The sequence below is a fragment of the Lepidochelys olivacea genome, assembly GCF_965140295.1.
Source record: "Lepidochelys olivacea isolate rLepOli2 genome assembly, chromosome: 16".
In the NCBI taxonomy this organism is placed as follows: domain Eukaryota; kingdom Metazoa; phylum Chordata; order Testudines; family Cheloniidae; genus Lepidochelys; species Lepidochelys olivacea.
This window is the reverse complement of record NC_140426.1, coordinates 23,781,586-23,804,137: the sequence shown is the minus strand read 5'-3', so window position 1 is coordinate 23,804,137 and position 22,552 is coordinate 23,781,586. Positions and strand designations below refer to the sequence as shown.

Here is a 22,552-nt window from a genome sequence, read left to right as displayed (position 1 = left end):
CCTCCATGTCCAGGTGGAAGCACATCAGTGGAGCGTGTTGGGAAGCTTGCTCTGCCACTGCTCATGCTGTCCCTGGTCTTTGGATGAATGCAGGGCTGACATTCTCAGAGCTGTTAATCCAGCATTTTGACAAATGTGGAAATTCACTTTAAAATTAAAAAAGGAAATGAAATACAGCCTTGAATGTTCAAACCTACATAAAAGTTGTCTGATTGTCAGAGGTGCTGAGAACCCCAAACTCCCTTTCATTTACATGGGACTTATGGACACTCTGTAGCTCTCAGAATCAGGACATTTAGTTTTGTGCTTAAATATGAATTTAGGTGCCTAACTTTAGGCAGCAGATTTTGAAAACTGGCCCATCTCTCTTTACCCACTCATCTAGTAATATGAGTATAAAGGTCTCCGAAACCAGAAATCCTTTTTTCCTTCTTGAAACTTAGACAGCTCAGCTGAGTGTTTTTTAATCTTCTAATTTTGAACAAAGTTGCTTGTATGGTTTTTTCCAGCCCAGAATGAATTTTAAATCCCTGGAAATAGGTTTTAATGATAAAGATGCTGACAGAATCATAGTGGATTGATACAGTGTCTCACAAGGTACAGTTACTGTTTGTGCTACAGATCTCAACTGTCTGAGAATTCATCAGACACAAAAGACGACCTATTGGAACCAGGATCAACAGACCAATTGGAACATGATATCAGCAAAAATCCTGAAGCCAGCTTACCCTCCCTTTGTCTCAAGCAAGTGTTTCCAAAGTATGCCAAACAGTTCAACTATCTGCGACTGGTGGACAGAATGGCTGCATTGTTTATCCGATTCCTTGGAGTAAAAGGGACAATGAAGTTGGGACCAACAGGTTTCAGAACATTTATAAGGTTAGTAGTAAAGGATTTAAGATCTCCCAGACCTATCCAATAGCACTGCTAGTCTTGTGTTTATGTGATAGAATAGTTAAGACCAGAGAAAACATTTTCCCCCAAATCCTGCTGAACAGCTGCACACCCTTCTGTATTTTCCTTCTTGTCATTGCTGATTACTGAAATAAATACATGTGCATAATACAAAAGCTTTCTTCTTTTATAATCAGTCTATTGCTCTGATTCCTTTAGTGATCGCTTCATCCAGTATTAGAGAACACACTTGTTTGCATGGTAGTGAACTGTGGTGTCACAAGCGTAGGATTGGGGGACACCCTACCTGAATTCTTGTTAATAGGAACAAGAAGAGAGTTCCCATTTTTTTGCAGTTTGTCTTGGTATTTAACAAGAAAAGAAAAGGAAATGGCTAATAGGTGACATTGCCATTGGCAGCTGTAGAAATTGTCATTCCTTAAATTGGGGATTGTCTCTTTAAAGGAACAAGCAGCTTGAGCAGAAGGGCTCAAAAATAAAATCTTGGGTATTTTTTTCATACCAGTATCCTTTGATGTAAATGAGGGAAGAAGAAATTGCTCAAATATTATGAACAGAATTGTTACTGAGTGGAATGTTTTTCAAAATTTAGCATTCAGTATCAAAAGCTCTTCAAAATGAAAGGACACTCTGGTAATCTTTCTGTGTTTATCTTCCTTTGGCATTGGATACAGCTGAGTTTCCGAAGCTATTTGGCTGGTGGATTTAGTGTTTTGTAGTTACTAACAAGCCTCTCTCTGTAGGCACTTTTTGTTTTAAATTCTGCCTCATTATAAATGAATTTTTTGATCATATTTCCTTCTCTGAAAATACAGTAGATATAATCTGCAGGAGCCATATAGTTGCACTATATTCTGGCAACACGGATACTCTAACTTGTACCTCCCAAAACAGAACAGAGTGGGGAAATAAACATAATATACTCTGTCTTAATTCGTTTTCACAGTGTCCATCTCTTGAAATGTGCTACATGAGTCATCAGTTTGAGTGAATTATGCTAATATCTGGCAAGCCCCATATTTTTTTTTCTTCTGGTAAAATGGGGAATATCTAAGTGTATTTATCTCACCTAAATCACTGTCTCACTATGCACATAAGAACAGTGTACGTCAGCATTTATTAAGTACCCTTTTTATGCAACTGGATGATGGTGTACTTGCTTTCTGTGACAGTGGCATTAGCTGTCGTGAAAACTGTTGTGATGCCACAAATAGAGGATTATCCGTTTGGCTGGGGAACAAACTGGAAGAGCAGAAGGACTCTAGTTTCGTATGACTGGCTTCCTAAAATAGTTAAACAGGAATCTAGAATTTATTCGTAGAGCTTAGTTTAGTTTATTTTTTTAAAGCCTCCATTTTGCTTTAACTTGTTCCCTCTTGCTCCATTTTCCAGCTCTTCAGTATGCATGTTTGAGCAACTGAGACTCCCTTATACTTGGATGGAGCAGGTGTGAGAAGGTTGGAGGGAATCTAGAGTACAAGTGGGTGTTCAGAGTAAGGGAGTCTATTACACCTCCTGGTGCTGACGTTGACCTGTCCTCTCACCCTTTTGGGAAACTCCTGCCTGCTGTTTTGAAGAATTAAGCTCCAGATAAAATGATTGTGTACCTGCCTGTGCTGCTTTGAAAACATCCAGCTAAATGTCAATCTGGATCTTTGCTTATACAAACGGCAGTTCTGAAGTGGTTAGGCTTGTCACTCAGTTCAGCTGGCATTGTGGATTGAATCTGTTGGGGACAGACATTATTGAAGAGTTATTTTTTCCTCCCATATTTGTATGTGGAAAAGTAAGTTCTGGGACATTGTAGCAAACATAATTCAGATATCACAAATGAGGAAAGTAATAGCATTGGAGACAAAGGTAATTTCCTTTTACAATACTTGTTATTTAGATACGTGTTTAGCTTTTTTAGAAAGATAAGATCCTTAAAAGAAGATGGGCATAGACTGACCTGTGGTCCAAAGCTTTATTCAGTCGGAACACTTGGGCCTTTATTCCACTGCCAGTTGATGGTCTCTAACAAATGTTAGTATTTTTCATAGTCCAGATCTACTTGTTTAATTTCTAGTAAACCAGAGGAATGTGAGTGTGTTTGGATTGAGACATTGTGAAGAGGAGATATTGAAGAAGGGTGATGTCCCTAGCTTTGGGTGTATACCCTGCTGTTCCCAGCCAGGAGGGAGGCTTTCCAAATGCTGCTCACTGTTACACTGTGCACTAATGATTTGCATCAGGAAATTGCAACTTGCAGTGGCAAGGAATTCAATTTATTTTTTCATATACTTTTATTTTGTCATTTTCATTGTTTTTTAATGGCTGTACATGTTCCAGTTATGGTACACATATCCCATTTTCTGTCTTTCATTGACTATGACAAAATAAATAAGCAGCAGGAGCAAATGCACTCTTGAAATACAGAGATCCTCTTTCCATGCAGATGCCCTTAGCAGTCAAGAATGAATAAAAACAAATAGAGTTATATAGATAGAAAAGACTGTGGGGCATCTGCTCCATCCACAGGCCAGTGCAGGATTGTTCACTACAGTGTGTTTTTTACTGTTGAATAAAGCCTCGATTTAGATACCTTGGTGACGAGCATAGTATAAACGTTTCACTATAAATGACAGACAGATATTCTTCTGAAAGATTATTCCATAATTCTTCTTCTTCTTCTCCTTGTCCTTGAATGTTGAACTTGCAAAGCCATTTTGCAGCAGCCTCACTGGCGAAGTACAGAGCCCTCAGACCACCATCAAATCTTGTCAGGGCATTCGTCAGTGATGTGTGATGTTGTCTGCCTTTGGCATGTGGGATCGTCTCATTGGCCATAGGCGTGAAGGCTAGTTGCACGCTGACCTGGCTCATTCAGAATCCGTTCAGAAAGACCGAGGAGTGATGTGGCAAATCAAAGCCAGGTACAAACATGGTTGGGGTCAGTTATTAAGAGAATGGTTTCTGACTTTAGCTGCAGACCATTCTTCATGCCACATAGACATTGCAGAGAAATCTGGGCAGGGCAAGTGGGCCCACAATGGGTGCCTAACATACCTCATTGCAAGAATGTCTTCCTTCATGTTCTCTGGTGTCTCTTCAATTCAGCTCTAATATCAGTAAAATCTAGATTTTTCTCCAAGTTCTCCAGTCTCTGTGCCCTTCTTCCAACAATCCTCTAGTAAATTTATAAAAGATTCTGTTCTTGTTGCCCATGTCAGAGCATTTGCTAGATTCCTTTCCTCAAGAATGAAATGGAAGGTATATCAATGTGTGTGTGTAATGAGCAGGTGGTTACAAACTGTCCTCACGAGTTGTAGCCAATCAAAGCTTTACTTTCTTTCGGTGGGTTCAGTTTGTTCACAAAAGGAACTCAAAATGAAATACTATGAAATACAGCCTAAGCCCATGCTTGGCTGCACCTAGGGTACCTAGAACAGCTCAACCCACACTCTAGATCTCCTTTACCTCTAAAGAACCATTACCATCTCTCTTATAGCTAAGTGGGTTAAAAAGCTACTTGGAAGTGCGAAACAGCAAAACACGTAATATTTTCCAGCAGAAACATCTTGCAGGATCAATCTCTTAGATACTCCGTGTAGCTTTATACAGGCATTTCAAATGGATCAGTGAGTATCATTCAGTGGTAGACTCATAATAATAATAACTCCAGGAGGGTAGAACATAAGAGTCGCCATACTGGGTCAAATCAAAGGTCCATCTAGCCAAGTATCCAGTCTTCCGACAGTGGCCAATGCCAGGTGCCCCAGAGGGAACGAACAGAACAGGGAATCATCAAGTGATCCATCCCTGTCGCCCATTCCCAGCTTCTGGCAAACAGAGGCTAGGGACACCATCCCTGCCCATCCTGGCTAATAGCCATTGATGGACCTATCCTCCATGAACTCATCTAGTTCTTTTTTGAACCCTGTTATAGTCTTGGCCTTCACAACATCCTCTGGCAAGGAGTTCCACAGTTGACTGTGCATTGTGAGAAACAAAACTTCCTTTTGTTTGTTTTAAAGCAGGGGTGGGCAAACTTTTTGGCCTCAGGGCCACTGAGTATGGAAATTGTATGGCGGGCCATGAATGCTCCCGAAATTGGGGTAGGGGGTGAGGGCTCCGGCTGGGGGTGCAGGCTCTGGCGTGAGGCCAGAAATGAGGAGTTCAGGATGTGGGAGGGGGCTCCAGGCTGGGACATGGGGTTGGAGTGCAGGAGGGGGTGAGGGTTCTGGCTGGGGATGTGGGCTCTGGGGTAGGCTGGGGATGAGTGGTTTGGGCTGCGGGAGGGTGTTCCAGGCTGGGACCGAGGGATTCAGAGGCTGGGAGGGGGATCAGGGCTGGGGCAGGGGGTTGGGGTGTGTGTGTGGAGGGGGACCAGGGGTGCAGGCTCCAGGTGGCGCTTACCTCAAGCTGCTCCCGGACACAGTGCCATGTCCTACACGGAGGCACGGCCAGGCGTCTCTGTATGCCGCCCAGTCTTCAGGCGCTGCCCCTGCAGCTCTCATTGGCCACAGTTCCCGGCCAACGGGAACTGTGGGAGGGGAGGGAGGGCAGCTTGGGGCGGGAGCAGTGTGCGGAGCCCCCTGGCTGCCCCTACACATAGGAACCAGAGTGGAGACATGCTGCTGCTTCCTGGAGCTGCGCGGAAAGCCCCTGATCCCGCTCCCTGACTGGAGCGCCGGAGCGGGGCAAGGCCCTGACCCTGCTCCCCGCCGGGAACTTGAGGGCCAGATTAAAAGGCCATAGTTTGCCCACCCCTCTTTTAAAGGGTAGCAGGTTGTAACAATTGGTCAAGCCATATTTTTGATGAGAAATAGTAAGTGGATTTTTTGGTTATCTCTTGCAAAACCCAGCTGATTGAAAAACGTATATAGCAGCTTGTTCATCCCGTTGTTTTCAGGATATTGAAATGAAGTTGAACACATTGAACATTCACAACTTACTTAGAGGTGTGGCAGTATCCACAACACTGGATCTGCTGATAGCTAGTCCCTATCAGAGCTGGTGTCCGAGTGCTCTGAGCAAATGGGAAGGCTGGTTGTATACATCATGTTGTAAGTGAGACCATACAGGACTTTCTCCGTTATAGCCCATGTACATTTAACGAGTGCTAATTTGATTGATATCTGCAGCAAGCTAGGTGACCATGGCTTTCAGTTGAGCTCTGTGTGCCTTCATAGTTGCCCATCTGGCCTGGATAAACCGTTTATCCCAGTTCCCTTCCCACAATTTAGCTAACTTTGGAAGTAATCAGACTTTTTCTTTCTTTATTTGGTTTATATTTAACAGGAACTGCAAGCTGAGTAACAGCAGTTTTTCAATGGCTTCCGTGGATATTCTGTACATTGATATCACAAGAAGGTGGAATAGTATGGGACTAGACCAAAGAGAATCAGGTAATTCCATTCCATACTGGGAGAGTGTGTAAGTTCCTGTTTCTAGATGGATTTTGCCCTTATAAATGTACATCCAGCTTCCACTAAAATTTGTGGGAACAGTGCCTCTGCATCTGACTGCAGAATTTGGCCCATTAGTTCTATACTAGCTTCCCTTCATGTGTGTAGGATAGGTCACCCTTGTTTTCAGGTCCTCATTGGACCTGGGTTTCACAAAGCCTCTTCTTTGTGCTTGCAGTTTTGCAAGTGTAATTTTGGTTTTTGGAGGTGCATTTACTGTCATCTGCACCTGCAAACTCATCTGGTGTTTGACGGCACTTTGTCTTCAGCCTTGCACTGAATTCAAGGCACTTGCCAATCACCTGTTAATGCACATGCTGAAGTGCCTTACATTTATGTTCACATAGGTAGATGCTGTGATGCCTCATCCAGGTCCACCAAATCCATAGTATCCTTAATAACACTCCCAGTGAGGTCTCCATTCCAGCATAACTTGGTGCACCGTGCATTCAGATAGTAATTTACACAGCTAATAAAACAGACATCAATTCAAGAGCTCCAAACAGATATGTCTAGCTGCTTTGTTGGTGAATTCTGCTCCCCAACTGGGTTATTTTTGGTAAAATCCAAGTACTGCATTCATTTACTTTTCAGATAGCCCGTTCCACCCTACAGCTCTTCATTCTCTGTCCTTGGCTTTGTGATGAGCAAGGGATGTATGATGGGTTGTAGCAGGAACTTACACTACAACTCAGCTATTAAATTGGCTCCAAATTTAAATGATATCAAAAAGCTTGTTTTTTTTTTTCAAAAGAGAAATTCATTAAATAACAAAATTCACTGGAGCAGCAAGGGTAGGTGTTCCTATCAAGGTACTGCAGATGGCAGCTAAGTTACTACAGCTTTGTTGGCAATAGAGAGCGAGGCTTAAATCTGAACCTTTGAGGGTAAGTATTCATCTTAATTATCATTTTAAGGGCTAAGAGTTCTCATGTTTTAAATGAGTTCTGAAATTTTGCTGCTGGATTAAGCAAAGAAGAAGAGAACAGAAAAAGAAACCCCATCTCTAATGCTGAATATGTGTGGTAGCAGAAACATGCCTTTTTTGATTGCATTATTAAATAGGGAAATTGATTAGTAGTAGCAGAAGGAAGCTGTTTTTCATGTTTATTGCTTCAAACTAGCATTACCATCTGGCCCATTGTTAATTCTGGATTAGTTTTTCATGTTTTGTTTGCATCGTAAATTACTGTGTATAAGCAAAATCTGTCCAGTCTACTCGTGTAGTTGTGTTAGCACAGATTGTTGGTTTGTTTCTCAGTGTTTCTCTGTGTTTTGCTGACCAGAACAAGGAGATGGGGGAGAGATTTATTTTTCTGTACACTCCAGCTAGCAACATCCTCCTCCTCTCTGGCTTCCCTCACACCTCCATTTCCCTCCTTGGCCCACACAAAATGCAGATCAGCTTTTGACACCCCCTTTACCACTTACCCAGGTTCAAGCTTCTTGTCTTAATTCTGTCTCTTCCTACTTAACCAATCTGTTCTCTTCTTGTGTTGCTGCCTCATCCTCTGGGCTCTGTTGGTTATGCCAGCCTCAGTTGCCACTTGTCTGCTCTGCTCACCACTGCCTTCACACTTCCCCAGGTGACACCCTTTATGCATGACAATGATCAGTTACACTGCTACCCTCTCCTGTGTCCTATCCCTTCTCAAGACCCACTTCTGCCATGATGTCTTCAAGAAATCAGCAAATGTTTAGTGGCTAGGCTGAGGGCAGCTGGGGAAAGTCCTGATTTATCTATATAGTTAGAAAACTAGCACCTCCCCAACAAGTGTCCCTAAAAAGACATCCATTTAATTGGCTCCCTCACTCCCCTTCCTGTGTTTCTTGTCTGCTTAGATGTCAGCTGCTTGGGGAAAGGGGAGTTACTGTCTGTGAGCATGTCCAGTGTCCAGTACCGTGAGCCCTCCCAGTCCTGACTGGAAGCTTGGGGAGCCGCCATTTTATTAAATAATAAGAATATTTGTTTAGTCTCTTCACATTGTTCTGGCTGGGCCTTAAGGGCTAGTTCAGTTCTCATGGAAGCAGATGCTACTTACTGAAGACTGTGGAGATGCAATTGCTTATAATGGTTCCGAGTTTAGTCCTAAAGCCGTGAGGGCTTGATAATGCAGGAGAATGATAATGGGATATGGAACCTTTCACTTCTAAGGTACTAATGGGGTTTAGCCCTTCAAAGTAGGGGATTTCGTGGTACATTATTGTAATTAAAATGGACCATTCAGTCTTTCCCAGTCTACTCTATCTTGACAAGCTTGCATTGGACTGTGTGTGGATAAATAGGACTAGAGGTCAAACTATTCCAAAGTGACTAATGATTTTGGGCGCCCAATTTGAGACTTAGAGTAGATTCTTAGGACACTGGGGAAATCTGGCCCCTCTTGGGTGTCTCAGGTTGGACGCCCAAAAATCATTAGTCACTCTTGACCGTCTTGGCCAGTCTGGTACTTTTCCCAACTAATGCCCTGTCATCTTCTTTTCTTTACTTGTGCTTTAGCAGTGAGGATTTTGTTCCTTGCTCTGCAGAATTCCCTTATCTAAAGCAGAGTATTATTACTATGTATTACTCTTATTAAACATTTATACTGTGATAGTGCCTAGAAGCTCCCAACAGAATTGGAGCCTGATAGTGTTATGTGCTGTATAATCTCCTATAAAGTCACAATCCCTGTCCCAAAAAGCTTGTGATCTAAGAATACAGTTCCCCTCAGCTTTGCAGGGGCAGAAAAGTTGGACCTAAAATATTTATACTAGATTGCTACCTTTGTTCCCACTAGTATCAGCTTTATACTTTGTCTTACTCTACATACCAACCACATACAGTAGACTAGTTTTTGGTATATCTCACAAGTCTCTTTTGAAGCTCTAAAGGGGCCTCTTTATGCATTCATAGAATTTCCAATAAGCTTAATGAAACTTATGTGCACACAACAAGGGAAGAATAAACTCCTTATGTCTGATACTTGTCTGAATGAAGATAAACCTGCATGGAGGGGAGCCAGAGCTAAACAGACTCCCACCTAGGACCCATAAAGGAAGCAAGAGTGTTAAAAGGCAAATTAAAACCCGCACATTTAGAAAACAATGACATTTATTTTAAAAATGACTTTTTTCTCTATTAGAGTTTTAATATGTACTCGGGACCCTGATGAAACTGAACAATAGGTAGCTCTAAATAGCTTCTCTGCTGCTTGTGAGCCAATCTAATTGTCATTTTTATTAAAAATGTGAAAGGCTTGGGTTTATAATATCCTCATGTAACTTTTGTATTAGGAAGTGGAAATGTGAATGACAGTATTGTCAACCAAAGGGGTTTGGGACCCCTAACTGCACATAGGCAAATAAAGCAAACAAATTTTGTGAAACTAGCCATGCCAAGGCAGTTATTAGATGTAAGCTCTCCTCATCAGTCATGTTCCAGGGTTTGTGGTATATCTGCAGTGTCTGCTGAGAAACAAAAGTGCAGAGCACCTGGGGGACGTCTGCCCATTTGGTTTTGTACCTCAGGGAGCTCGCAGAGAAGGCAGCCACGAAGGGCAGTGGGCCAAAGTCAGTTAGGATGTAAGCCACAGCATAAATTCCGCATCAGGTACAAACTAATCCTAAAATGGATGTAAATGGCAAAGCAGAACAACTTGTATCAGCCTAGTGAGTGTGAATGCATCCGATGAAGTGAGCTGTAGCTCACAAAAGCTTATGCTCAAATAAATTTGTTAGTCTCTAAGGTGCCACAAGTACTCCTTTTCTTTTTGTAGAATTACTGAGACTCTCATTCAAAGTGGTGGGAGGGTGTTGATACTCTACACTCTACATAATTTCCTTCTCCCCCTTTGCCTTCATGCCTTCTACTATTCTGGCCTAGTGCATGGAAAGCCCTTCCTCATTTTGATCTCTTCTACAGACCCACTTCTTCCATGAGGTCCATATGGCACACACAGAAAAGGACTGGATCAAGAGATAAACCGTACACTCCTTCCTCTGGCTCTCCCAGGGCCTCTTATCTTTCTGTGTCTTGTCTTGTAGTCTGTAGGGCCTTGGTTACAGCAACAGTCTTGATGCTTGTGTTTTGTAGAATGCTAACCTCAGTGTCAAATAACAGCAATAATATGGAGCAGGAAGCCAATTTTATCGTATTCTCTCCCCTGAGTTGGTTGTTTTGCTACTACCACCCCCCTACCTGGAATTCTGACTATTTGTGCATACCCACCAAATACCATCAGTCAGAGTTAGGCTGCTTTGTCATTAAAACCCACTTTAGAACTTCTTTACATCCAACTTGTGATTTTAAACCACATTTTAAATAAGTTCCCAATTTGGCTGAGAAACTTCGTGAGAATTGCATCTGTTTCCATGGCCCAATGACTTTCCAGACACAATCCACGAGAGTCGGCTTTAGAGAAGGGGAATTAGTAGGGCCACTCTAGGCTGAAGAAATGGAAGAGCTTGTAATAACGAAATATTTACAGGTTCCCACTTCTCAGTGAGAGATGAGAAAGCACTAATCCAAGAGAGTGAGTGCGATGAGAGGAGAGCTCAAGTGTGGAGTGGAGTTTGCCAGGGCATTCTGCCACTTAGACTTCACCTTCTGTTGAACAGTCTCTGTCAGGCAAATTAGAAATTGCTCACCTGGAATTTTTGTTTAAATAAAAAATATGGCAGCTGAAAGGGAGTCAGAACAACCCCAGGGCAAAGACTGCAAACAGGATGTTTCCGAAAGAACAACGCTGAACCCCTTGAATCCAAAAGCCAAATGAAAAATGTTTGTTAGGGTACGAGGGTTTATTCCTGGCTTCATCACTGATTTGCTGTGTGACCTTTGGCAAGTCACTTAGCCTCTCCGTACCACAGTCTAGTGGTCTGTAAAATGAGAGTATTAATATTTACCTTCCACACAGTGGGCATGTGAAGTTTAATCCTTTGCTTAACTCATTAAAAGAAATCTACCAGAGTTTAATGTCCAAATTTCACCTGCCCTTTGTATGTTGCTATATATTCTGTTTTCTTAGTTTGCAAGCTTTTTGGGACAGGCACTGTGTCTTCTCTGTGTTTGTAAAGCACCCAATACAATAGGGCCCTCGTCCTGATGAGGGCAGTATAAATAATGAATAACAATGATAGGTTTGAGGGTCTCCAATGAAAGGTACAGAGTCTGATGCCAGCTGGGCAGGAGTCAATACAAACTCCATTTCTCAAGCTCAAGGACTTTCTGTATAAGCTGTCCCATAGAATTCTTTTCAGAGTGGTAGCCAGTGTTAGTCTGTATCAGCAAAAAGAACGAGGAGTACTTGTGGCACCTTAAAGACTAACAAATTTATTTGGGCATAAGCTTTCATGAGCTAAAACCCACTTCATCAGATGCATGGAGTGGAAAATACAGTAGGAAGGTGTGTGTGTGTGTGTGTGTGTGTGTGTGTGTATGTATGTATATATATATACACACACACACACACACACAGAGAGAACATGGAAAGATGGGAGTTGCCTTACCAACTCTAACGAGACAAATCAATTGTCACTTTAATTAAATCAATTAAAGTGACAGTTGATTTCTTGTTAGAGTTGGTAAGGCAACCCCCATCTTTTCATGTTCTCAGTGTGTATATATCTATATCTATATATATCTATATCTTCCTACTGTATTTTCCAGTCTATGCATCTGATGAAGTAGGTTTTAGCCCAGGAAAGCTTATGCCCAAATAAATTTGTTAGTCTCTAAGGTGCCACAAGTCCTCCTCGTTCTTTTTATAGAATTCTTTGAAAGACATATATTCTAAATAGTGGTATATTAACATGCTCAGTATACTATTCACCTGATGCTTTTTGTGGCTTTATACATAGATCTTAAAAGTGGTTTCATCTCCCCTAAACAAAAGTCTCCAATACACCACACAGATGTCTGCAGTATAAATCCTATTGTTCAGTCTTAAAAATGGGCCATTGTATTTAGCTGACTTGTGCCTATTCTAAGGGTTGCTATGTGTTTACTCCCTCTGCTTATATAATGGTGTTTTTGTTACTTCCTTTCAAAGGAAAACAAGCTAACTGAAATCTCAGCATTTTCCTCTTTCCAGAGTATGGCACTTATCTTTTGCTCCCACTAAAGGGTAGACTTTCTTTTATGTAATTACTTTTTTCCCCACGGTGAGCAATGGTAATAATAGATTTGAGTACACATTGATAACCCATGGGACTAGAGATGAGTGCACACACATAAATCATTGGGTTGACTTTGGTTTTAACATTTTCTATTTTTAAGCATAAAGGAGGGTTTTTTCCTCAAAAAATCTTTGCAAAATTAGTTTTCCAAATTAATTAATTTACAATTTTGTACTTAATGCTCAGCAAATTACTGCTGCACCATTAAATGACTTTGCAATATCGGACAGTGGAGATGCTATTACGATGGCTGCATTTTCTGCTATTTAACGCAAATTGCATTACATATTTTCCTGAGGTCACCAAAGAAAATGATTTGTTTATGAGAAGGTTTGGCTACTAGAGATAGACAGTAGTTTTCTTCCATTAATTCTTGTCTGGATTAAGCTCTGTAAAATAGGAAACAAAGCTGCTTGCTCTTATGTACCTTCAAAGTATTATTATTATTATCATGAGCATTTATATGGCACCCATCACCTTGGCATCTGAGCATGAGGCTCAAATGGAGAAAATCAAGGGATCCCCTGCTGTCTACTGTCTTCCTCTTATGCTGGTATTAAAATAGCCAGCCCAACACTTTGCACTACAGCCAATTGTAATACTCAGCCATAACTGAAAGCCACATGATGCCATTTTGGGACTTTACAGTACAGTTCTGTTGCCTGCCTCAAATCCCTGTGCATGGGTGGAGGAGGGCAATGTATAAAGAGCTGCTGCGTATAGATAGTGTGGGAGGGGAGTGTATGCAGAATTGCTGCTCATTGGATTTGCCATCTTGTGCTATATGAAGAAAGGAATGGCATATTTAATTAGTCACAGAGTAGATTCTAAATCATCAAAAGCTTTGGTATATCATGGAGGCCAACCTCATGTAAATGATTACGCTATAGAGTCTTATTTTCTGCAACTATTGCTTTGTTGCACTAAGGTGGGTGTTATATTGATACCTCTCTGGGAAAACACATCTGTGATTACTTTACTTGTATAATCAGCAGATTAATAAGTATATAATATGCTGTAATTTGCTGGTAGTATTCACAGTGCGGGACACAAACTTGCACAGATAAGAGCATCTTACAACATGGAATTAATATATTAATCAGTCAGGCCCCAGTTCAGGAAAGTATCCATATTCAGAAATGTTACTTAAACACTTGCTTGACTTAAGCACGGACTGAGTTAAGCACATGTTTAAGTGCTTTCTTGAAATGAGACTTTGCTTTGTGTGCTGTACAATATGGCAGGACAATATTAAGGTAATGAATCATTTAATTTACCTAGCCTTTAAATATATGGTTTAGTGTTACAAACTCATTATTTGAAGGTATTGTAGTCTAGTATATATGTAATGTGCCTGAGGTATGTTTACTAATCATTCTTTTAAATATGTCCCATAGGTACCTTATAATTGGATTAAAGCCATGCTATGAAATCTTAGGTCAAGATCAGGACACTATTGTAACTTTTTAAGGCAGACTTTGATTCATTGGATTTTTTTTTTTTTTTTTTTACTATTACATTTCGTTGAGATTGTGTTAAGAACCTGTTAGCAAATCTTGATTCATTCACGGGGTAGAAGTCGATGTTTATGTAAAAGCCTTTGGGACCTATTTTACATCTCTGCAAAATCCACTGATTTCAGTAAACACTTAACATTCAGTCTATTACTGTCTGATAAAATAGTTACAGTACTTTTACATTTGCAGTTAACACTCTTTAAATAGAAATATCTAAGATCACTTTATCTGTTAACGGTCTTGCCACCCTTTTTTATTAGTGGGAGACAAGGTTTGCCTTCCTCAATAAATAAAGAATGCCACAAAATATGTTTCCATAACTAACAAACCACTTCTGCGTAATACATTTTAAAAACGTTTCATGAGCAGTCAATCGTATTCTACACAGCCAAAGTTCCATGAGACAATCACAACGAACGATGAGTTGATGCTGTGACATCTTCAGGTAAATTAGCAATACTCTAGGCAATGTGTGTCTGTATTCTGGTGAAATATAAATTACATTGTTTAATGGGAGTCTAGGCTGACCTTTCGGTCTGGACCAGCCTCAGTTTGCTAATCACCATTCTTAGTGAGTTGGCTTGTCTGTCATTTAATGAAATGAAGAAAGCATACTGCTGTCTGATAGTTAGTTTCACTAGCCTGCTTTAGTGGATAATGATCTCCATACTTGCTCCGTTCACATGCGTAAACCTGAGACACACTAATTTGTCAAGATAGAGTTCAGAGGTGATTTTCTTGTTGCAGTAATGGCTTAAATATATCAAGTGTTATAACTTAAACTCTAAAATTGCTATCACATTCCAATGAGAAAATAAGGCTATATGTTTCTGACAGCTGCTTAGTTGCTTTTGTGAAATAAGTCTGGTGTTTTTTACTGGACAGATGTCCCCATCTCAAAAAATACCATTGCCATTGTTGGCAGCTATAGCTGTAAAACTAGGGATGGAATCAGGTTTCAGAGAGGTAGCCATGTTAGTCTGTATCAGCAAAAATAACGTGGAGTCCTTGGGGCACCGCTAAGGACTTCTCGCTATTTTTATGGATGGAATGACCATAGAGACCTAATGCCTTCACAGTGACAAAGGTGGTGTTTCAAGGTGAGAATTAAGTCACAGTGGGGTGTTTGAGGGAAGCTTGCATTGCCACTGCCTGTTGTACAGCACTTGCCCTATGAATCAGAAAGGAAGGATCCGTGGTTTGGAACTAGCCTAGGTCCTGGGAGACCCAGATTCAGTCCCGACTCTGCCACGGACTCCATTTGTGACTTGGGTAAGTCACTAAGCTTGTAAGTCACTTGTGCCTTAGTTCCCATCCGAACCAGGGAGATAATAGCACTGCCGTGTCTCACAGGGGGGTTGTGATGAGGATAAATACACTAAGGATGTGAGGCACTTTGAACTCTACTGATGAAAAGCACTATATCAGTTAGGTGGTGTTAGTTTAGACTCAAATGCTCGCTTTATAATAAACTAAAGAGCTGTCAGGCTAGTATCTTTCAACTAAGACCTAAACCCAGTGTACTTAGAACAACAAAACCAACACCTCCAATCGAAAACAAACAACCCCTCTCCACACGCACACATATAGAGTCATTCTAATTATACACATATACATGTGCATGTACTTTTTTCTTTTTTTAAGGAACAAAGCGGTAGAATAATAAAAAATCACTCCAGCTGAGAATTCCCTTCCATAATTTATCAGTGTTTTATTTCTACAAAATGGCTCTTATCTCTCTCCTACATAAACACCAAGTGTCTCAATGATACACAATGGTAATTTGCTAGAATGTGGCCAGATATCACACCTGTAAAAATACTTAGATCCTGCTGAAGATCTAAAAATGCTTCACAGATGGTAATGAAACCTGCACCCTTAGACAAGTATTATTTTACCTAGTTTATCAGAAGATAAACTATACTATATATTAGCCTTATATATAACAGATGACATACACATCAGGCACATGGGGGAATATATAAAATATATTGCTCAAAGGAGTGATAGAGGGAACAAATGTAGTCTTAATATCAGAGGGGAAAATTGAATGCATGTTGAAAATAAGATAGTAGTCATCAGATGTTTAATAATGTCTGAATCGCTGCACTGTACTTGGTATAGCTACGTTAGGAACCCCCTTATTTTTACAATGACAAAACAGTAATGAGGTTTCCAGGTGCTCAAAGTACTGTCTCTGCAGAGGGAGGGTGGTGGTGTTTCTACAGAGAGGAATCATACAGAAAATGTGCAGACTTCCCCTTAGAATTTCACTGTGGGACCGAGTCTTTTATTTGAGATGAGTTGACTGAACTGTATTAGCAACAGAATCACAGGCAGGTGAACCGTCAAGCCCAGCATTTCAGCATTCGAGACTTACCAGATTTGTTTAGGGTTACAGTGAACCAGAAATTTTCTGGGAAAAATAAAAATGGAATGTGATATATCTGTACATAATAATCTTCCTGAGCGATCTGTGGCAATTTGGCTTTGAATTTGGCCCACTTCCAACTGTAAATCACGCCATAGCTGTTTCTGTTATTGTAAAACAGCAGCTTTTACCTTTTCCCATTAAATACTCTGCATGAGTGTCACTTATGGGGGGAAATGTGTGTGCTAGCGAATTGGCCCTTTCCCCACATGATAGCTCCCCATGACTGATAAAATAATGTACTGAGCTGGCAGCTGCTGCGTTCAGATAACCCAACAATTTCTTTCCAAGCTGTTTTACCACGGAGCTTGTAAGTGACCCCAATTGCCGTCTTAGTTAAGAGAAATTATACTTCAGACTGTAACGGTAATTTTTAAAAAGATGTTTTTTCTTGCAGCATCAATTAAACCTAAATTGAGTTTTAAAAAAACCCCTCAGCATCTTATCTTAAAATAATCCCCTTAAGTGTGTGCTCTAACTGGGTGAGCCAGTTAAGATGCAAACCAGATATGACAGCTCCTTGTTGCTGACATTCTACAAAGGTACAGTGGTGCATAGGTCCTTAATTAAATAGGGTATTACGGCAAGGTTCCAAAATGCAGGAATTAGCATTATGTGCTGCTACCCTTTCCCCTGGCCATTGTAACATGCTGTTAATGTGATACAATCAGAGGACACCTTAGAAGTCCGGTTCTGCAGTGTCTGGCTTCTCTACGGGTTGTTTGCGGGGAATCAGGGAAGCTGAACTTTGCAGAGGAATCTTTGCCATTGCTCTGCTTTCCCTTATTGCACACTCCAAGAGCTTGGGTTTCCTACAATTGAAACAGATCATCTGTGCTAGAGGGCTCTGTTCAGGTTAAGCAGATTCTCTTTCCTGATGTCAGTAAAATTACACACTCACCTGGGACATATGTAGAAAAAGGAGTGGAACTCATCCTCCCACAAGTAATTTTAGCAGACTCTTTTCTTGGAGCCGACTAGGGGAGCCAGTCCTTTAGAATAACTGAGGTGCCTATGATCAATCTGCTGTGTGCCTTCGTCTGTCCCACCTTGGGATATGAATTTACCATCGTACAAATGTAAGAAGGGGTGGGAGTTAGTACTTGGATAGGAGACCTAAAGGAGAACCCAGCTTTTTGGAGGCAGTGGTGATGGTGACCCAGTAAGGGGTTCTGTGTGCATTCTATGCTGTGTGTGTGGCTGGAGGTGCCATCTCCTGGAGGAGGGAGAAACCTGAGCTCCTAACCCCTTCTGTTTGTTAAAGATCTCAGGGCACCTCTCATCAAAGCAGGGGAGTTAGCGCTGGTGTTTCAGCTGAATGTTTAGTCTTACCAAGGCAGGGTGAAGAAGGCAGCAGGAGCTAAGGGCTGCTGTTGGGAAGGAGAGAGAATCTGAGTATTCATCTGCAATCCCTTAATGAAGAACATTCAAGTCAAAGTACCAGTCCTTAGTGCAGTAAGGACTGACAGCAAACATCTAAAAAATGCAAAACCATAGCAGGAGCAGCTTTCCCTGGAGAAAGAGACTTTAGAAAAGCCAAAGTAGGCCAAAAAGCTGCTGCAGAGAACTCATCCGAGCACTTAGGTGCCATGAGCTGAATATCCCATCTGTGCCCACAGTGCAGGTTCCAGTCTTTGCACTTGGCCTGTGAAGTACTGTGTGGCCAGCCAGGCCCCAACCTCCCATTTGTGGCCTCCTTTAGTTGGAAAGGAAAAGCAGCTGCAAAGAATTGTGGACTGGAAAGTTCTGCTTTTGCATGTGCAACAACAGAATGTAAATTTCAAAAAAAATGGAGGGACTGAGTTGCTGAGAGGAGTGATGATGGAACATTGAGCCTTTCACTTCCAGGTGCCAGTTCGAATCCAACCTAGGTCAGTAGAGACCAAGTTGTTACCATCTGATGGCTGTTTGGTGACCTATGTGAAACGAGTTGGTGAGTCACAGTCCAGTTCCTAGTGGAAAAGTGTCCACATTGCCAACACCACTACCAGGACTGTCACTAATTGGTAGCCTTAGCGGGCATCTCAGCAGAAAGGCCAGATATGGCTAGCTGGAAAGGGCAGTGTCAGCAAAGAGGATAGGAAGTTTAGGATAACTCACTTGTACATTTCTGAGGGCACCCATTAATGGGACCAGGTTTACAGAGCCATAAACAGAAACACCCAGAAATCTGGATTATATTCAGATCTGAGATTTTTGGTTTAGTCCAATTGCTAAGAAGGCAAAGTTTAAAATGACACACTTCAGTTGCAAATATGACTTGTTTTTTCCTTGGGCAGATTATATTCTCTGGAGCTCAGCATGTATGTGTCAGACTCAATTTCAATGTAATGTCTGAAGCGACAAGAATCGGGGCTGATCTTGTGTCAATTCAATTTCACAACCTCTTAGAATCAGTAGTTCCTGTAGCCATTTACCTCCAGATGCCAGAATATCAGGTCAGACTGATGCTTGTAGAGATCACAGCATATCCCTATGAATAGGTTCTACTTTCAGGAATGTCACCCATCTATAACCCAATTTGGGCATGTTTGCTATTCTGGGACACTTCTTTTAAATCTTTGAGCTGTTTGATTAATGTGTCAAATACAAGGAAAATGTCTCATTTTGGTCTTTGAAGGGCAAAGGATGGGTATTTTGCTTGTGACCATTCTAGGCAGTTGCTTCTTGAATTAAAAAGGAGTTAACTAATAGCGAGAGAGAGAGAGAGAGAGAGAGTGTGTGTGTGTACATTCACTTCCAGTCTTTGGGATGAACAGGGGTATAGAAATGAGACATATTAGATTACAAGACTACAGCATGTGAGAGAAGTCTGTGCCACGATTCTAATATAAACTCTCTTCTTATTTGAAGGGATGTGCTTGCAAGCCTTCGTAGAAGCTTTCTTTTGCCTGGCTCAAAGAAGATACAAGTCACTCCCACTTCATGAGCAAGTGGCATCATTGATTGATTTCTGTGAATACCATCTAGCCATCCTTGATGAGAAGCGCCTGGTTTGCAGCCGAGGAATAACGGAACGCCGAGCAGCACTGGTTACCTGTCAGCCAGATGGACTCCACCTCACCCCAGCTACTCATGTGCCTCTTCTGAACCGCATGACTGCTGCCAATAAACTTACAGATTATAGAAATTATCGGTCTTGATGGGCGCTATCAAGGAAAAAAGACAATGACAGGGCTGGAAACTGATCCCTGAATACATGCTCTTGAGTTCTTCCATCTGACAGTCACCGTTATTTATTACAGCTTTCCCTCATTTATGCTCTTCAGAAATGACTGTGTTGCAAACTTCCCCTTCCACGTAATGACTCTCAGTGGAAATGGCTGTTTATTATTTCCCCAGTGGACATACAAGATAGCTGAAATGACAAACTGCACCTTTTATTCAGAGTTTATAGAAAATCATTTATGAAGACAAAGGGGCAAAAATGCAATGTTACGATAACTGGCATCATGGGGTTGGTAGCACTGACTGAGAGGAGCAACCTCACGGAAGGAATTTCAGCCTCAGTAATGTCTTAGGAGAAGCCAATTTCTGCAACATGAGCAACATAGTTTTTGAGCTGCACTGTGTGTTCTGGACATTGTTTTGAAATCAAGTAAGGAGATGCAAACTGGCATTTATAAATTTTGTGCTTTTTTAAAAACTAAAAGTGAAAATTATGCATTTGATCACATTTTAGGCTTTGTCTCTCTTTTATGAGTGTTTAACTGTATTTTGTTTTGTGTGTATTAATACAGATTTTGTCTGTTGGGTGCCAGCAGCTACATATTGGATTTTTTAAAAAGTCAATCCTAAAGCGCTGAAATCATGACTGCTTTTGGGACCCAGCTCTTTGTACACAGCCTTTGTTACTCCAACTGCTGTTATATGTCAAAAGAAAAGGTTAAAATGGCTACCAATCCTGCTCACCCATATATCCAAAACCAGCTCCATTAAGTTCACTAAACTGATAGGTGGTACTTCAGCAGGACTGCATACACATGGAGTGATGAGCACTGATCCTGCAAGAGAACTGCAAAGGCTCACCCCAACATTGTTCTCTTTTCAGGGTCAGGGTCAGGGCCTAGGAGCCAGACCTAAAGCCCCAGGAAGTCAGTGGGGCTTAAGTGGCCTTTGGGTCAGGCCTCGGTGAGTCACAGTTGGCAGGATCAGATCCCAAGTTGCTGGTTATGATCTTCATGGCCTTGAATGGCTGAGGACCCCGCCATTGAGATCTCCAATTTCCCATGGTCCAACACAATTAATAAAGAAATTTGGATTGATCCAAGCATTTCATCTTCTGGGACAAGTATGAGGGCATTCTTGCCTGAAAGCCTCTGTGAGAGTCTGAGTTTGAATTCAGGGCACAGCACTCTTCACTCCCATTGGGTTGGGAGTTGAGGGCACTTAGCATCATGTAGAGTCAGGCCCATAGGGCCTGAAAGCAAAGTCTGTTGAAGTCAATGGAAGACTTCCATTAGTTTGGATTAGGCCCTTAGTTACGCCTTTATTTTAGTATTATGGCAGACCTCTGAATTCATTAAGATCTAGGTCAGGTCCTAGTGGGTGTAGATCGGTGTAGCTCCATCTGATTGAGAGGCTTTCAAGGCATCTGGGCACCATTACAGCAATAAAAAAGAGCAATGCTCTGGGGCCAGACTGCAAATTAAAATGAAGGTAATTCTCTTGTTTGGTCCTTTGGAGAGGAAAACAACTAGAATTGTTCATTACAGTTTAGTGCTTTATTTACTGCATGAGCACTAGCTCTCTCTGCCACTGCGTGTTACCCTGTAACTGTGCTCTGCAGATAGGAGCAATTCCATACTTTGTTTTTTATTTTAATAATTATTTGAACAGCTACTGTACATATTTTCTCTGTATTTGTAGAATGTTTTGGCCAGCATTCAATGCCGTCATTAATATTCTGTCACAGTACAGCACCAAACTGTGCTGAGCTAGTTTTTCAAGTGTCTGTTACTGTAACTAATGGATTTAACAGTAAAAAGCTAGACAAATTGCATATTGGATATTTTTGCTATCATTTTTGGACCGGGAATGGTCCCTAGAGCCGTACCTTTGCATATGTCCTCAAATTTCTCTTTAAAAAATATGTATTAGAACAAAGATGTACAAGAGAACACAGTAATCCTTGCTGGATTATGTTACTAGATTTCTTTTTAAACACAATTATATAGTTTACTCCTATTTCATAGGACAGAAGTTGTGGGACCCACTCGTCTGCACTCCCATTGACCTTATTGGGGGGCTAGCCTCAGCAAGACTTTAACACTTAGAACTTCGGTACGGTTGACAAGGAAGCTTCCATTATATAATTGCAGCTAATGGTAATGCACTTACCCAAATGGCTGCAGGAAAAAATCCTTTCTTTTATTCCTTAGAATTCAAGAACCAGGGCTAATTTGAAAGCTGTCCATGCTGTCACCGAGCTAGCATAGTTACAGGACATGAAGAGGAGGAAGTATGGCTTAGTGTTTAAGGCATTCTGGGACTTGAGTGGCCTGGGTTCAATTCCGTACTCTGCCACTGACTTTCTCAGAGATCCTGGGCAAGTCACTTTGTCTGTGCCTCATTTTCCCATCTGTAATACAGCAATAATAGCACTGTCCTACCTTACAGGGATAATGTGCGGATAAATACAGTAAAGATGGTGAGGTGCTCCGATACTGTGGTGGCAGGTGTTGTTCAAGGATCTAAGATAGGATGGGCCAAATTTTGCACGGTTACTGCAAAATTCTGCAAGCAGGTCTGTTATAAAATTACCTATTTTTCAGTAAATTTCAGAAAAATGTTAGTAATTATCTACTGGATTTTATTACCAAAATTGTTGCTATTTGCAAAAAAGATTTTGAATGGTATGTTTTGAAATTAAAATTTCAGCAGTTTTTGCTGTGAAACTTGATCTTTGATTAAATTTCAGAATTTTGAAATTTGATGTTTCCTCTTTATTATAGGATTGAGGTAACTCAATAATCAAGCAAAAAAAGAGGAATTTTAAGAGGTGTTTTCATTAAAAAATGGTTATGGTTTAGTAAAGAAAGAAAACGGAAAATCTTAGAATTTCCAAAATGGTGGTGTAG

At 41.1% G+C, this 22,552-nt stretch overlaps 1 protein-coding gene across 4 annotated transcripts in view; it reads left to right on the top strand.

The window, feature by feature from the left end:
• TTLL11 (tubulin tyrosine ligase like 11) overlaps positions 1-22,280 on the top strand; it is a 114,255-nt gene extending 91,975 nt beyond the window's left edge. For 3 of the 4 annotated variants that reach the window (XM_084650251.1, XM_084650250.1, XM_084650253.1), the window contains 3 exons: positions 622-879; positions 6,199-6,305; positions 19,326-22,280. In XM_084650251.1, coding sequence (XP_084506377.1) covers positions 622-879; positions 6,199-6,305; positions 19,326-19,615 — 655 coding nt within the window. In that variant the 3' untranslated portion in view covers positions 19,616-22,280. The remainder of the gene's footprint in view (positions 1-621; positions 880-6,198; positions 6,306-19,325) is intronic. The other variant, XM_084650252.1, reaches the window with a different exon arrangement.
• The last annotated feature ends 272 nt before the right edge of the window (positions 22,281-22,552 follow it).